Source organism: Meriones unguiculatus, chromosome 12, assembly GCF_030254825.1.
Source record: "Meriones unguiculatus strain TT.TT164.6M chromosome 12, Bangor_MerUng_6.1, whole genome shotgun sequence".
Classification (NCBI taxonomy): domain Eukaryota; kingdom Metazoa; phylum Chordata; class Mammalia; order Rodentia; family Muridae; genus Meriones; species Meriones unguiculatus.
The window spans coordinates 83323356-83340351 of NC_083360.1; the positions used below are offsets into that span (position 1 = coordinate 83323356).

Below are 16996 nucleotides of genomic sequence, written 5' to 3' on the forward strand. Positions count from 1 at the left end.
AGAAATAGAAGCTGCCAAATTAAATAACAAAGGTTATACTGACCTGATGAAATTGTGGCTCTCGCAAATATTGTCATAAAAAACTTAAAAGGCAACTTGGAATATTAATTCATTTTACAGATGGGTTAGCCCTAGTCTCCAAAGCCACAAACCAAACTTGCTCCACAATCTGAAACTTTATTGCTACCATAACTGAAAACTTCTACACCTGGCTTCATACGACCGGTGTGTCACATGTCAAGGCACAGTAAAATATTGTATGAAATTACCATTAGAATATGTATAGTAGGTGTATATGAAACATTAACTAATTTCAAGTTTATATTTGACTTCTATTTCCATGATATCATCTCTATATTTCTCACTGTAAATATGCAAATACTCTAAAATCCAAAAATATTTGACGTCTGATATTTTCTGTCTCCAAGCGCTTAAAATAAGGAATTTTGAGCTTATACATCCACCTAAAGCTTAAATGTCCTGAGGGAAATTAGTAAAACTTAAGAAAGATTACGAATAATTGGACATGAATAGTGAATATATCAAAATGTCCCAAGCTTTTTTGAAATAGTGAATCATCTGAGAATAATGGAATTCTATATTGCGTGGAAGTGTGAACATTACAAGCTGGAAATGTCTAATTATCATTATGCACTAATTCAGACTCAATGTAATGCAACAGTATTGCAAAGAAACAAGGAAATGGTTTGAAATATGAATGTGTGTGTGTGTGCGCGTGCGCATGCGTGTGTTGTGGGGGGAAATCAGCAAATATATTCCCACAGCCCACTGGGTATTAAGAAAAGTCCCCTCAATACTCTAGCAATATAAATCATTTTTCAGTTTCAGAAAATAGGGACAACTTACAATTCAATGAAATCAATTTGATGTAAATGCATATGCAGGTCAGATATTCAGAGAGCTGGCTGCTCCCCCAACGCCCCCCCCCCCCGCCCCAAAGAGACTCATTTTACTCCAGCCTGTCTCTGTAATCAGATAAAAGGCTTGAGGATACATCTGGATAATTAGGTCATTGCGTGTAATTTGGAAAACCCGGCCTGTATGATGAATACTTAATTTTTTATTTTTTTATCTTGTCTGTGCCCTAGGACCTAGGTCTCAGGAAGTTATCATCTATGATGATGTGGACACAAGTGAGAAAGAACTGAAGTAAGTCAGTTTACGTTACTGGCCGTCCTTGCTGGGGCCAGCCACTGCCTGATGCTTTGCTAAATACAGTCAGAGACCCAGCTCCTGAGAGACTGGACAAAAGGTGCTATTCCCTCCGTTCTGAAGAGAAAACAATGAACACACCCACTGTTGATCCAACAATGGTGCCAAGCCAAAGGCACTGGAGCTTTGGGGTCTCTGTTTCTTTTCTTTGAGTATTGAAATTTTCTACACATTTAAATAGTAACCTTTTGCCTATACTGTAAAACACAGGAAAGCAAGGGCTGTTTGATGGAATAGTTTTCAAAACTAAATCACTATTATTAATGCCACCACCGTCAGACTCAGCCCCTCACAGCTTCTGGCTGTCTTCCGCTCCATCTCCACCGAGCAGCTGGTGACAGAGGCCTCTCGTTTTCACTCGCCTGTCTCTGCCCACTGTACCTGGATTCATGCTGCATCTTGGTAAAGCTACTAACAAGCCCTTGTTAAACCCAAGAGGCATTCTTAAGATCATACCATACATTTTTTTGACAGTGTTTTCACATCTTGGCCATGCCATCCCTAGAAGAAAAAAGCACCTTGTTCTTCTCATGTTTCCCTGGAATGATTTCACATCCTCCTCTTGGCTTGTCTGAGGCCTTGTGTGTGAGTTCTGGCTCTCCCACCCATGCCTTAAATATCAACTGTTCTTAAGATGGCCCTACAACAGTTCTATTCTCCCTTGTTTTCCCTCTCTGCAGGACTGAGGATTGCTGTGAGGCCTCATGTATGCTAGGCAAGCCCTCTCTACAGCCTTCATCCTTTCATTTTCTTCAGGGTTTTGCTAAGTTGACCAAGCTGGCCTTGAACTTGGGATATTCCTGCCTTAGATTCCCAAGTGGCTTGAACTGAATCCCAGTCTTCCTTCCTGTATATTTTTTTAGTGTTCTCTCATCTACACCCCAGACTTCAATTATAACCAAAATATCAAAATTTATATTTTAAGGTTAGATTTTTTTTTTCTGAGTTCCAGTAAGCCTGGAGGGCAGCACAACCTAAGCTCAGGAGGTTTGTAATAATGCAGAATATAATTTTTTATTATCCACATTTCTCTTCTAATCTCCATGGTAGTGATTAGAAGCATAGTTGCCCTTAGGCCTTATTCCTGATTTCCTCAATTCTCCTGCCTGCCCTCTCACATTTTTGTTCTAATGTCTCTGCAACTGTTCTCACTTCTCCTCTCCCACCACACAGACACAACCCCGTCCTTTCTTGCTTCTCAAATAGACTCCTGCAAATGTCCCTGTGTGGCCATTTTACTTCCATTTCAGTTTTTTTCTAAAGTTTTAAAGTTACAAATATAGCTATGCCACAAAAGCCATAATCTACCTGCTTTTAACATTTAGTGCTTATGCATCATTCTCAAGATACAGTACACATTGGCCCGGGCAACTCCTCAGCCTCACTTATACTCTTCCATTCCACACTACTGGGGCTTCTTGAACTCCAAAACTGTCCAACATTTCAAACCTTCAAGCATTCAACACCACTAATTCATTTAACAAATACTTACTGATCACGTAATCTGTGCCAGATATTGGGTATAAGGTAATTCACAGACAAGAAATAGTACTTGGTTTGGGGGAGGAACAATTTTTGTCCAATAAATGAGTAAAAAAAATAAATCTACAGTTATGGATTGGAATTTGGTCGTGTTGAAGCAGAATATTTAAAAATATATATAGGTGTGTGGGAAGCATTCTACACAGCCTTCATTATTTTATGTTATTTTACTTTATTCAGGGTTTTGCCAAATTGCCCAAGCTGAACTTGAACTTGGGATTAATTGCCTTAGATTCCCAAGCTGCTCAAATTACAGGTGTGATACCCCGGGCTTCGTTTCCTTATAGTTTTATGGTGTTCTCTCATCCATGGCTGAGACTTCAATTATAATCATGATAGAGATGATCTCAGTTTATATTTTGAGGTCAGATTTTTTTTTTCTGAGTCCCAGTAAGCACAGAGAGGTGTTTGATCCTAACTTACAGTAGATCATTCAGGTGACCTCAGAGACCAGAAGTGCTGGATCCCATGCAGCTGGAGTTACAGGCAGTTGAGGGATGGGAGCCGCACTGGGTTCTGTGTAAGAGTGGCACACGCTCTTGGCCAGTTAGCTTCCCTCCAGCCCCTGTGCCACATTTTCATTTTCCACTCATCTGCTGATAGGCTGGTTCCAACTCCTTGTTATTGTGAATGCTGCACCCATGAATACAATGTGCAAATGTCACTGTAGCAGACGGGAGTCCTTTGGGGATATGCCTAAGAGCCTGGTCGTGTGGCAATTTCATTTTTAAGTGTTTTTAGAAACCTCCATACTTATTTCTAGAGTGGTTATGCTAATTTGCACTCACAAGAATTCAGTTTTGGTTATATTACCCATTCCTACCAGGGTAAAGAGCATCCTTAGCCATTCCTACTGGGGTGAAGAGTACCCTCAGCCACTCCTGCCAGGGTGAGGTGCATCCTTAGCCATTGGGGAATAGCACAGTTACTAGTAAGAGTCACATTTAGAGACTCATATTATATATGAGACTAATTTCATTTCTGGTTTCAAATTTGGGCCTCTGAGAAGTCAGCACATTCTGGCCTTTGGGCCAGTGTGATCTGCCATTTGTTTTTGCAAATGAAGTCACAACAGTAGAGTTAATAGTTGCTATAGAGAATGTAGCCTGTAAAGCCGAAGGTGTTCCCTGTATGGCCCTGCTGTGAGTATGGAGGTAGACTTCTAGCTGGTATTTAGAATACACTGGTCAGTGGCCTAGAAAGCATAGGTGGTCTATAAATGTTGACTGGTTCAACCTCAATGTTCTCAAACATTTCTCTCCTCAGAGATGAAGATCAGTCAAAAACCTGGAAGGCCAAGTTTTTTACAACAAAAAGGGGGATAAAGGGGAAGAAAGGCAGTGATGGATCCAAAAGGTAAGGACACGAATGCACTTAAAACTCGGCTGCTGCAGTTTCTTCTCTTGCCACCTGTCTGACCCGAGGGGAGTCCATAACTTTGATTTTCAGGTTCCTCAAGTGCAAGTGAGAACGAGCAGCTTGCGTCACAGCAAGTATAGCTGAGAGGACCGAAAGAGACAAAGGCAGAAATACACAGTTCCGTACACTTATACCCAACTTCCTCCATATTCTCCGTCGATGACGAGGAACAAGGAAGCATGGGAGGTAGCCCCTAGCAAACAACGAAGGACCTCCAGCCTTCTTGTCTTTTAGGACACAGGAGCATCTCTCCAGTAGGACAGAGCTTAAGTAGAATATCAGCTAGGACTGACTTTGCTAAAATATAAGTTTACTTATGATGGCAGTTAGTGTTAAACTGTAATTACAACACTCCACCAGCTGGGGAGCTAACCTTCACTCATGCCATCCAGACTGCGCCAGCTGCTGGGGAGGGCACGGACTCTACCGCCTCAGAGCTCACTTAGCTATGTGCTCCCCTTCCCAGAAGCCAGTGTGTGAGGCAGGATCTGGGGGACTTTGACACACTTCTTGGGGAAACTCCTGGTAAATAGTGATTTGCCTGTATCTGCCTGATTTCCTATGGTATCCCAAGAGTAGTCAGACATTTGTTTTTGGCAAACTGAAACTCAAGAGGGGCAAAAGCAGCTCTTCCCTTGAGTTTATTTTTCCCAATTTTAGAAAGAGGTATTCAGACCAGAAGAGTTTTTTTTGTTTGTTTGTTTTTTCTTTTTCTTCTTCTTCTCACATTACACATCATACTTGCTTGCAAAGCTAAAGAGAAGTCCAAGAAGTGCAATGTCAGGAAGGCTTTTAAATCCTTGTCCAACGCAGTTTTATCTGCCATCAATATACATCTGTCTTTGGGAGAAACAATTTTCTAGTACTTTTTTCTTAAGCTGACTTAATACATTCTCACCATGAAAATGCAATAATGAGGCTATCATTGTTTCTGAAGAGCAATGGATCAATGCTTAGATCCTTTCATAATGGATTCTGGGGCAACTTACTCTAGCAATAACTCAAGTGTTTCCTGCTTTAGTTAACTGGCCGCTTATTCTACCATTAAGTACAAAGTCTGGGTGACTATAAAGACATGCATGACTCAGACAGACACTGTAATGTTGGGGGAATGTATATGATGCTAATGGAGCTGGCATTTTGCTGGAGGTAGTTTAGACCTGAAGGGTGGTCAAGGGTCTGGGAGGGACATTTCCAGGTCCTTGGCTTCTTATTCAATAAAGAAATAAAACCCAACACCTGTTTTACTGAGGAAGTACTGAGGAAACTCTATTCAACGCAAAGAGCCAGAAAGTGAGCAGCAGATCTTAAGGGACCCAAGTTATTGTTCAAGACTTTTCTTTTTAATGAAATTCAAGAGAAGAGTGGCCAGCTGCTCACAGGTGTAGCTTGAGCAGCTTTCTTAGATGAGGTTATATAATGTGTCTCCTGTGCATGTCCTATCCTCTAAAGCATCTGATTTTAATCATGTGTGTGCCTAGCTATGGGATAAGTATACAATGGGAAATAAGGGATTCTCCCTAACCGTTCACTCGGGGACATGGCTATCTTTATCACACATGTACCCAAAGCCAGTTCAGGCCAGATCTGCTTTCCTATTTCTGTAGCGGGACATACGCAAAGTATAACTGAATACAGTCTAAGTTTGATGGTCATTCACAGTGGGGGTATACACAGTATGATGCGGATTTGTTCAGAGATATGTGTGTGTGATAAGAATCTCAAGCTGTCAAGTGTAATACAGCCCAAATGAAGTAGGGTCTCAAGTTGCTAAACTATGCCATATGCTTGCCTACCAAAATAATCTGCAACGAATGTGGCTGTGACTAGAATCTTGGGAAGGCATACCCCAATACAGGAGGTACTGCTCATTAAAAGTGACTAAAACTTGGGTGATATTACCCCTTCTGTCCATGTATGAAATGTGTTAAATAGAACCAAACTCCATTTGTAAAGCAGGAGGCAGGACAAGGGAAGGGTCTCCAGTCAGCTTCTGGTGTAAGCTAGTCTATTCTGTGTACTTAAAACCTCACCCACCTTTGCTGCATTCTGCTGTATTGTCTTCATTCTGTCCCTATTCCTTACTTTTCCTGTTGCTGTTGATAAAATATCCCCCCCCCCAAAAAAAAAAACCAACTTAAGAAAGAAAGCATTTATTTTGGCTCATAGTTCAAGGGTACAGTCCATCACCCCAGATCTTGTTTCTTTACATTGAAAGCACACAAAACCCAGAGCTAATTGTCAAAAGCCAGTTAGCTCCCTTATTGCTGTGTTTTATGATAAATGTCCCCCATAATCTCAGGCAGGTGAATACCCAGTTCCAGTTGATGGCACCATTTTGGTACATTTAGAAGAGGAGGCAATTGCTGAAGGAAGTATGCCGCTTGGAGATAGACTTTGAGAGTGTAAAGACTCACGTCGTTTCTAGTTTGTTCTCAACCTGGTGCCTGCTGTTCTAGCCACCATGCCTCCCGGTTCCCTGCCATGACAGACTTTAATCCCCCAGGAATCATTAAGCCTAAATGAACGCTTCCTCCTAGAAGATGCCTTAATCATGGTGCTTTCTCACTGCAATGGGAAAAGAAAAGCAACTCATAAAAGCAAGTGATACACCTCCTATTCTATAAAACATGCTATTTTCTCCTATCCCACTGCTCCTGCACACAATCAATCTCTATATATCAAGATTGTATCCCATCCTTGCTTGCTATCAAAAATATTCTTAAAGAGATATAGCTCAGTGGTGGAATGCTCACTTAGTATATCTGAAGCCCTGGGTTTGATCTTCAGCACTGGGAAAAACAACACATATGTATGTATTAAACAGAAAAATAATCGGCATTACCTTTTTCAGTAGTTACGGCAATCTGCTTTAGTAGGAGGGTTTATGTGTAGACAGACAGGTTTATGTGTATACAGGTAGGTGAATATAGGTGTGATTAATATATATAATGAAAAATTATACGCTCATGAACTTGTACCCCAGTTTATCCTGAAGCAGGATGAGTTCATAAACTCACAAATTGAGGGCTTGCTATGCTACAGTTAATCTAACCCATGCTATTTCTTGCCAGTTTTTCTCCCAGAAATTTCTTCAGAACTAAGAAGCAAAACTTTATAAAGAACAGAATGGAAAAAGAAGAAAAGCTTTTCAGAGAAAGATTTCAGGTATGTTCTCTTTTCTGAAAATGGAAATTAACAGGAAATGAACGCTGCTGACAATTACACACTTCCACTCTAAGGCGCCATTGGTTTGCTGTGTCTTAGCGACTCTGAGATAAAGACATGGTCTTTTTTATAGCAATCTGATATGTTCCTATGTTGGCATGCATGTGCACATCGCTTTTCCAACTGGTAAAAGTTCTAAAGTGTTGCTTAAGGCGGCATCCAAACCTCACCCCCTCACCACATTTGCACCGCGCTGTTTGGAAGGAGAGCCTTTCACATTTCAGTTCCCAAAGTACAGGACACATTGTGTTGGAGCAGTAGTGGCTCATCCATTCGAGGGTGGCAGCATCTCAAACTCACGTCTCCCATTAGACGTGATTTCCCATTACTGGTCCTTCCTGATGTCCAAAGTAAGAACTTCTGAATCCAGGAAGCATTTTAAACATGATCCATGCGCTAGACAGTGGGTTAAGAGAGGCAAACTCTGTAAAGAGGAAGCTGTAAAGTCAGAGCTCTACCAGCAATGTCTCCTGACAGCTTCCTCAGGTGATGAGCACAGCTCATCTCTGTTTCTTTGCATCCTTTCTGACTCTGCTCTTTCTGCTTTGGCAACAAATTCCGCTTCCTTCAGGCACTGGCTTGGTCTACTCTACATCTGACATGCCCCTGCTACTTCCTCCATTTGGTGTGTTCACTTATCAAGGCTCAATTGAGGCATCTTCTCATTCCAGAAAGACCTGCTTGAACCTTCTGATTAAAGATAAAGTGTTCTGCTTCCCTAAATACCTATACCTTCTGGTGTGGTTTATCACACTAAACTGGGCTTCTAGGAGGCAGATTAACGTACTTATCTGCACATCCATCGGCCCAGCAGAGAACCACTACCTCACACTTCATAAATATCCCAAACTATTTTGAAAGTGAAGGACTATATACAGGCTGTTAGACATGGCTTAGAGGTTAAGAGCACGCTGCTCTTCCAAAGGTCCTGTGTTCGCAAACATCTATAATGAGATCCGGTGCCTTCTTTTGGTGTGCAGGCGTACATGCAGGCAGAATACTACGTACATAATAAATATTTTTAAAAAATAGGACTATATGCATAAAACATTAACCACTGACATCATCTACTTGACCCAATGCTGTTTATTTGATCAGATCAAAAACAATAATATAGCAATCTCTGGTTGAAAAGACCCTTATAATCCATCTGGCGCTTTCTCCCTTGACTATCCCACAATGGATACAAATCACATCCCTGTATGCATATAAGTGTATCCTTAATCACTCAAGGGTGGGCTTCCAGTTACCTTTAGAAAAAAAAAAAAGCCATTTCAATCCAGCTCAAATTAAAAAAAAAATTCATATGTACCTCATGGTGACAGAAATTGCAGGTACTAAGATGAGGAGCACTAGCTTCTACTTTCTTTGTAAAAGCCAGTGTGTTAAGTTCTACAACAGAAATCTGTTCAGTACAGTTACAGCGGTAAGATATGAGGTTGTTGACAGATGAGTATTTCAAGCAGGAAAAAAAAAGTGTGCATGAATAAAGGCTTGGGGAGATGAGAAGCACGAGTACTATGCAGCAAAGTACCATGGAGCTTCCTAGGGTTTTAGTAAGGGAGATGGAGGGAGAGGGAATGACAGGGATATCAAGCTAAAAAACATGAATCTCATCCTAAAGACAAGAGTTTTCAGAACTTTGTAGCTAGGAAGGTGACCTACTTAAGATCTGTATTTGAAGGAACCACTGAGGATTCACAGTAAACCCCATAGTGGCCTGGAGCGAGGAAACAATGCTGCTGGGCATTTCTGAGGGTAGCAAGCAGCTCTAAGTGGAAGCCTTCCAATCTAGGCTGGGAAGCGCACATCTATGACCTAAGCTACCTTTCCTAGTTCTGTGTTTTCCCGGTCAGCGCAAAAGAAGGTAAAGGGCCTGTAGAAGCCAGCTCATCACAAAGAAAACATCCTGTGGGTTCAGGAGCTGAATTTCCCGTCAGGGACTGCGCCTTCACAAATGCCTGTCTTTCATTCTACACGGACCACACACACGAACTACTGCCATTTTAAAGTAAATGTGCTTTGCAAGGGTGAGGATGAAGCATCATCCAGCAACAGGAAGTCAACTCTAGAACTTTGTTTAAATGTCTCCTCTCCTGAGTTAGAAAACACCTTTGTTACAGTGTACCAACTATGGTACAGCCTCACCCACCAGGACTTGTTCGGATATGTGAAAACAGTTTCAATACACAATCACATTAGATAGTGTTTTAATTTGGATTTTGCTGTTATTTTAGGGCAGTTTCACTGTGATGCCCTAACCACTTATTTTGTCAGTTCAGTCTCTAGCATCCTGTATTTTGAAGCTGCTATCCTGTATCCTTCATTAATTGTTAAAATAGCCACTCAAGCCCTTACTAGGAATCTCTCATTTTAGTATGGGAAAGAGATCTCAGTCATTAACAGAGCAGTTGCATGCTCCAGTAATTCACGGAATGGAATTTTCGATCTGCCAATAACTCCCGGAGAACAGCTCGAAGTCATCGACACCACAGAGCAGAACCTGGTGATATGTCGCAATTCCAAAGGCAAATGTGAGTTTATGCTGAACTTTTTTTTTTATGTTCAAGAATTTTTTTTTCTAGAAATCCCAGGTTAATAAAGTAACTTTTGTTTCTACAGATGGATATGTGCTCATTGACCATCTACATTTCAAGTAAGTTGTTTAATTTTATATCTAATCATGAGTTCCAAGTCCTTAGTGTAATATTGTGTCTACTAGTCTTAAGAGACTACTGAGCTTATTTGAAAACTAGCTATGCAGTGCGCTGTCTGGGATTGTATAGGAGGAGGCCTTATCATTGGACTTCCAAGTATACTTAACCAAACTAATATGCAGGGCCCATCTCCCAGTTTTCGGAAATCTCCTAACTGTCCCATTACATTGTATTTCATAACGCCTGCATGTTTTCTTTCCTGTCCCAGGCATCAGGGCTGATCCCATTAGAAAGAGCTGCATAAAGTCAGGATGTACCCAAGGCGTGAGGTCAGGCTCACAGCACTTTCAGTTCCTGCCTCAACATGAGATGGGCGATGGAAACTTCTGTCGGGAACTCAGAAGAAAACCCTCAACAAATCAACGCTGGTTGGTTTTACTCCATGAAAGTGTCTCTTTCACCGCTGGTTCAGAAGAATGTGAAACGGTCCGTTAGTATGCAAGCATTTGCCAAATTAGCCACAGCCCAAGTTAGAAACCTTGGCTCCCGCTCCAGGGAGCAGTCAATGAGCTTCTAATGTTAGTCCACAGTGTATGTAACTTCTCGGTGTACATGTACATTTCATATCAATTCAAGGTAGAAAAACAGTGACCATGACACTTTAAACAAAACAAAAACCACCCGAACCATAATTATTGGTTTGTTTTTTAACCAAAGTAAAAAATAGAAGATAAGTGCCACTGAGGGAAACAGTTTGGGGGAGGGGTTCTTTTCTAAATTCAACCAGAAGTATTGTGTAGAAGTGTTTATGTTTAACAAAAATGTGAAAATACATACACGCTGTATCGTATTAAAATACGGAAAATTATTTGTCTATGCAGAAAGCATATCCAAATGTATTTCACTGGCATGATAGTAAAATTTCAGTGTTGTAAATAACATTCAAGTTCTGCCTGATATGTATGTTAATAAATTCTATATATGCTTGCAGCTACTAAATTTTAAGATTATGTCCTCATCTTCCAGAGGACCCCTGTTCAGCTCCCAGCACCCGCATGCAGTAGCTCACAATACCTGTTCCTCCAGGATGACACATCCTCCTCTGAGCTCCAGGGCACCGGCATTCGCATGGCATATGCTCACGCAGGTCTACAGTAAGAGCCTGACTCAGCAAGTTAAGTGGTGGGTCCTATCGAAGCTACTTCTTAAGCTTCTGTATTCTTCGATCTTCCTTTAAGTGGTCCAGACGGCACTTGCCAGTAAAGGGCATTTTCATTCTAAATCAGACGAATCAAAGGTATTTATGGAGTTCAAAGCATAGAGAATAAAATTGGTAGATTAATCACATCATAAATGGCCTGGCTTAAGGATGAGGAGAGGTGTCACAGAGCTTGAAGAGGCACTGAAGGGCTGGTGTTGAAATAAAGACATAAAGTAGGAAAATCTGGGTTCTTCCTGGAGGCTGTGAGGAATTCAGGCTGAGGGTATGCAGTGAGCCTGGTGGGAAAGCCGTAGGATGACTTCCTCTAAAGACTGGGGACCCAATTCGAGGATTAGGCTAAAAGGAAATGCCAATGTTTGGGGGAAAACCAGGGTAAATAGGGCTACAGATTTCAGAGCAAAAAAAAATACTTCTTTGCAATATTCAATAAGGGAAAGATGAAGAACATTGGCAATCAATGGCTGCTGAGAGAGGGAGACTCAGGTTACACAATCCCAAGGGGTCAGCCCAAAACACATGAACTTAGAAAAAAATGTCAACAGGCTTACGTTGTATGCACACACATGCGTGTGAGAGCAGTAGTTATAGAAGAGGTCCTGAACTGGGAAAGGAAGAATGGCAGAAATGATACCAGTTACACTATTCACATATGGAATTCTCAAAAAAAAACAAAAAACAAAAACAAGAACAAAACAACAACAAAAAACATGGCTCATCTATTTGTTGCCTTTGGAAATGAACCTCAACGGGCAAAGACAAATGCAGGCTTGCATGGCATCACACGTAGATGGAACTAGAAACAAGCAGGTATAGCCATATTGATGCCTGACACAGACTCACACTGAAGCCGGTCACAGGAGGTAGCCAGCGTCACTTCATTTTGGTTACAGGGACAATTCTAAGCATACACCCAGCAACCGTCAGTGCACCTAATGTCATTAAACTGACCCCGCTGGATACAGAGGCAGAGACTGAGCTCCATATGTTAACGTTGGTAGGCCACCTCAACACCCTGCTCTCACCAACACTCATCCTGGCACATCAGCAAGTACACGGCAAATGAACTGGCCAGACATCTGCAGAGTACAGACTACATAACATTTCAGCAGCCTAAAAATAGACCATATTTTTTTTAACACAAAGCATGCCGTAGCAGATCTAAAAAGCAAGCTTAAAAATTTTCTCATTCTATATCAACACAGTGACTAAACTAGAAATTAATAGCAGAAGAATGAGAGTATTTTAACTCATGAAAATAACACATTATTGAATAATGAGTGGGTCACTTCTGTGAAAAGAGGAAAATGTCAGGGCTTTTAGAACCCAGTCATAATGAAAACACATGCCAGCACCTGTGCTTTATTCTGAAAAATCTTCCTACAGTGGGAAGAGCGCAGCCATAAAACAAATTTAGCCCAAGATGGTGGTCCCACCCATCATCTCACGGTCCACAATGAGCACCCCAACGTTTTGGCCATACCACTCCAGAAGCCAGTGAACATTTACTGAGGCTTCAATCACCATGGAGGTCAGCATGTGCTGCCAAGGCTTCCTCCAGTCCCCAGTACTCCAGAGTTCATCGCACTCAACACGGCGTAAGCTGTGCCCATAGTCCTGCTGTTGCCCTAAGCGAGGCCACATCACTGTAGCCATTCACCCGTGAATAAGCACCTGTTGTCTAGTCTCCATAGCAGGATTTCATGCAGATGTAGTGTTAGAAATGAAGGACGCAATCCTCAGCAGCCGTGACCGAAATATGGACTGGAAACATTTTCCAGTGCAGACTAAAAAGGATTAAGAGTTATCCCCCTTTTCTTTGTTTTGCTCTATTGGTTAGTACATGTTTTCATCCTGTGTCTTTTTGTGTTTTGCTGTGTTTTCTGTTTTGTTAATATTTTAGTTTTATATATATATGTGTGTGTGTGTATATATATATATATATATATGTGTGTGTGTGTGTGTACATAAGGCTACTCAATTTTGCACATTATTAACTCACTCACTGTGTTTTAAGCTCTCTGTCATCAGATTGATGCTAGGGAGATGGCTCAGTAGTTAAAAACACTGGCTCCTCTTCCAGAGAACCAGGCTTTGATTCTTAGTCACCCACACAGAGGCTCACAATCATCTGTAACTCCAGGCTCAGGGGATACAACACATTCTTCCGGCTTCCATTGGCACCAGACATGAGAGTGGTGCATAAACATACATGAAGAAAAAAAATACTCATACATATAAAATTTAAGTTAAAAAAAAAAAAAAACCACAACAACTACTTTGCAAAGCAAGTCCAAGAACACAGCAAGATAACTATATATATCATGACCAAGGGAGCCTTGTCCCAGTGACGCAAGATTGGTGAAATATGCTCAAATCTATATGAATTTAATATTCTAAATAATCCATTTAGACAGTCACTTTATCCTAATTAACTCACAAATAAGAACATGTAACTAACTTAAGACACTCAAATACTGCCTGTTAGCTTATGGGTAGCATACACATTATAAGGTACACTCGTGTATGTGTTCTTTTGTGCCTTAGCCTTACAATATGGGCCTGCTCTCCTCATATGCTCCCCAAAGAGAAGATCCTAGTATCTTACTCTTTTTCTACTCTGCCACACCATCCTAATTCCTGTATACGGCAGAGGGGGACCACCCAGTCTAACAACTTAACAGAATCTGCTCCTTGTGGGGACTACAGATCTTGCCATTCATTATATAAGTCACACACCCAGGGAATCAGTCGTGGGCACTATCCTGGACTTATGAACTGAACTCTTGCCCTCAACTAAGGACTCGGGTTCTGGGTCTGGGTTCGTTGTTTCCCTTGATTCTGTGCCTTCCTCCTTGGAACCAGGTGTGCCCAAGAGTTCCTGACACCATCTTTCAGTTACTAAATCTCTAACTTTTCTATTCTTGGTGCCAACAGGGGCGCCTAATGGGGATTCCCGTGTGGGAGGAGGCAGAGTTATCACCCTGTACAGTTCCATGGTGGTGGATATTTTTCTCTAAAGAATCATCTTGTTTAGGAAGAGTGCTATTGTATACATTCACATCCTCTACCGAAACCCACACAAAATTTCCCAAAGCCAAAAAGCACAGAGAAACTCCCATAAAACATAACAAGAATCATCAAAAATGAAAGTGAAGAGGATGCTGGAGAATTGTTATCAGTGACGTTGACATGCTGGAAGTCAGCCAAGCAACAGTGGTCGCCATGCGGTCCACACCAAGTATGGGTATAAAATAAAGTTTAGAAAGGAGACCAAATGAGGTAACATTCAGCGATTCCTGATGAGGAAAGGCAGAATGTGGGCAAAAGGACATATAAAACATGAAAGAAGATATCAAGCTGTTTTTTTTTTTTTTTCTAGTTTCAACTCCACCATAGTTTTTTGTTTTTTTTTTTTCTTTTTGGTATGGATAAGCATATTGGTTACTTTTCTATTGCTGTGAAGAAAAAAAAAAATCATGTCCAGGATAACTTACAACCAATCTTCAAAAAGACTCCACATGACCAGGCTCTTCAAAGCAACATCCCATTCCTGGTACCAACTTCTGTACCAATGACTTTTCTGTTGCTGATAAAACACCACAACTAGAAGCAACTTACAGAAGGAAAAGTTTATTTGGGTTTACCGTTCCAGAGGGTCAAGAGGCCATCATGGTGGCACAGAGGCGAGCAGCAGGCACAGCTGCAGGAGCAGGAAATCGAGAGTTCACATCTTGATCTGCAAGCATGGAGCGGAGAACGCAAACCTATACAGCAGGCAAAGCTATACGTCTCAAGGCCTGTCCTCTAGGACGTGCGTCCTTCAGCAAGTCACCCCAAGTCTCCCCAAACAGGGCCACCAATTCAGGGACAAGCGTTCAACTATCTGAACCTATGGAGAGTGGACTGATGCCGCTGTAATACATGAAAAAAAAAAAACACTATAATAAATGAACAGAAATGTAACTCATGGTGAAAGCTGAGAACTCACACTGAAGCTCCATTGCTTCCAAATGGACATTTTAACAGTGTAGACGTTCACTGAACTAAATCATCTTAAGGACAGAAATCGCAAGATCATTTCCATACATGCGGAAAAGACTTGGCAAATTTTAACATGTTTTTATAATAAAAGTCTTAGAGAATTTAGGAACAGAACATGCTGCAAACTAATAAAGACTACATATGACAAACTATAAACAACATTTCTTACAAATTGTGGAACAATAGTATCTGCGTTCTCCACTCATACTCAAAATAATTTCTGAGATCTTACCTAGATCAGTAATACAAGTGAAAGCTATACAAGGGATAAGAACAGGAAAGGAAGAAATCAAATTATCCATTTCCGGATGACATTCTATATTAGTCTATATTTCAAAACCTTTTAGAGTGTATCAGAAAAGTCAGCTAATAAGAATTTTCAGAAGGCTGCAGTATACAAAGCAACATACATACTGGTATGTATGTAGCTTCCTTACATACCAGCAATAAAATTGCAGAGAAAAAAATTAGGGAAAAAATCCTATTCACAATAGCTCCAGAAAAAAAAAAAAAAAGTACCTAGGAATAAACTTAACCAAAGACATGAAAGATTTCTAAACGACATCTTTAAGACACTGATAGAAAATGATAGACAAAATATCTTCCATGCTACTGGAATGGCAGAATATTGTTATAGTAGTTGCATTGCCAGAAGTAATCTACAGATTCAATGCAATTCCCATCAAAATTCTAATATCATTCTTCACAGAACTAGATACAAGAATAAAAGAATTTATATGGAACACAAATAGCCTTCCAGAAAACAAGCCTGAAGAGCAAGAACACAGAAAGTGGCATCACACTACCTGGAGTGAAAACACTACAGAGCTGTTGGGACAAAGGTAGCTTAGTAAGGGGACAAAAACAGACACAGGCCAGTGGAACACAATAGTGGTCTCAGAAATGAACCAAGTAATTATGACGACCTAATTGTTGACAAACGTTTTAAAATCACAGTGAGAGGGGAGAAAAGGGGCAGCCTGCTCAAAAACTGGTGATGGGAAAAACCAGCCCTGTACTTGCAGATGGAGTCAGAGCCGCATCATTTCACCCTGAACAAGAAGCAATTTAAAGTGGATCAAACAAAGCCTCTGATATAAAACCTAAAATGCTGAATCTGCTGGGAGAAAACACTTCAAAATACAGGGATAGGAAAAGAACTCTCAAAGCAGGGCTCCAGTACCACAGGAAACACCCCCAGCAATAACACATGGAACTATGTGAAAGTAAATTTTTTTTTCCTCAAGAGCAAACTATCACATAGGGTGAACAGTCTATATAATAAGATTTCTGTTACCTATGCGTCACATCAAGAGCTAATATCCAGAACTGAAAAAGAACTGTCAAAATTAAACACTCAAAAATCAAAACAATCAAACACACAGGGATAATAAAATGGTCAGTTCCCAAAAGGAACACACATAGCCAATAAGCACTTTCATTTTTTTTAAGGGCAGTGATACTCATTAATCCACTGGCCAGCTACCTGACAGGATTTTATATGTGTCATTAAGAGAAAAACATAGACCTTTTGAGTTTATAGATTGCTGTGTCCACTTTATGGATAAGTAAACTATGTCTAAGAGGACTCCTACAGCACCCACTCAATTTATTCCAGAAATAATTACTAGGAATTTATTCATAAGACTTTAAA

The 16996-nt window shown here is 40.7% G+C and overlaps 1 protein-coding gene across 1 annotated transcript in view; it reads left to right on the forward strand.

The window, feature by feature from the left end:
* The window catches only part of Fyb2 (FYN binding protein 2), a 106043-nt gene extending 94965 nt beyond the window's left edge, over positions 1 to 11078 (forward strand). Inside the window, exons 15-20 of the mRNA XM_060366064.1 lie at positions 1110 to 1170; positions 4042 to 4131; positions 7269 to 7362; positions 9800 to 9956; positions 10045 to 10078; positions 10348 to 11078. Of these exons, the coding sequence (XP_060222047.1) occupies positions 1110 to 1170; positions 4042 to 4131; positions 7269 to 7362; positions 9800 to 9956; positions 10045 to 10078; positions 10348 to 10360 (449 nt within the window). The 3' untranslated portion in view covers positions 10361 to 11078. The remainder of the gene's footprint in view (positions 1 to 1109; positions 1171 to 4041; positions 4132 to 7268; positions 7363 to 9799; positions 9957 to 10044; positions 10079 to 10347) is intronic.
* Positions 11079 to 16996: the final 5918 nt, after the last annotated feature.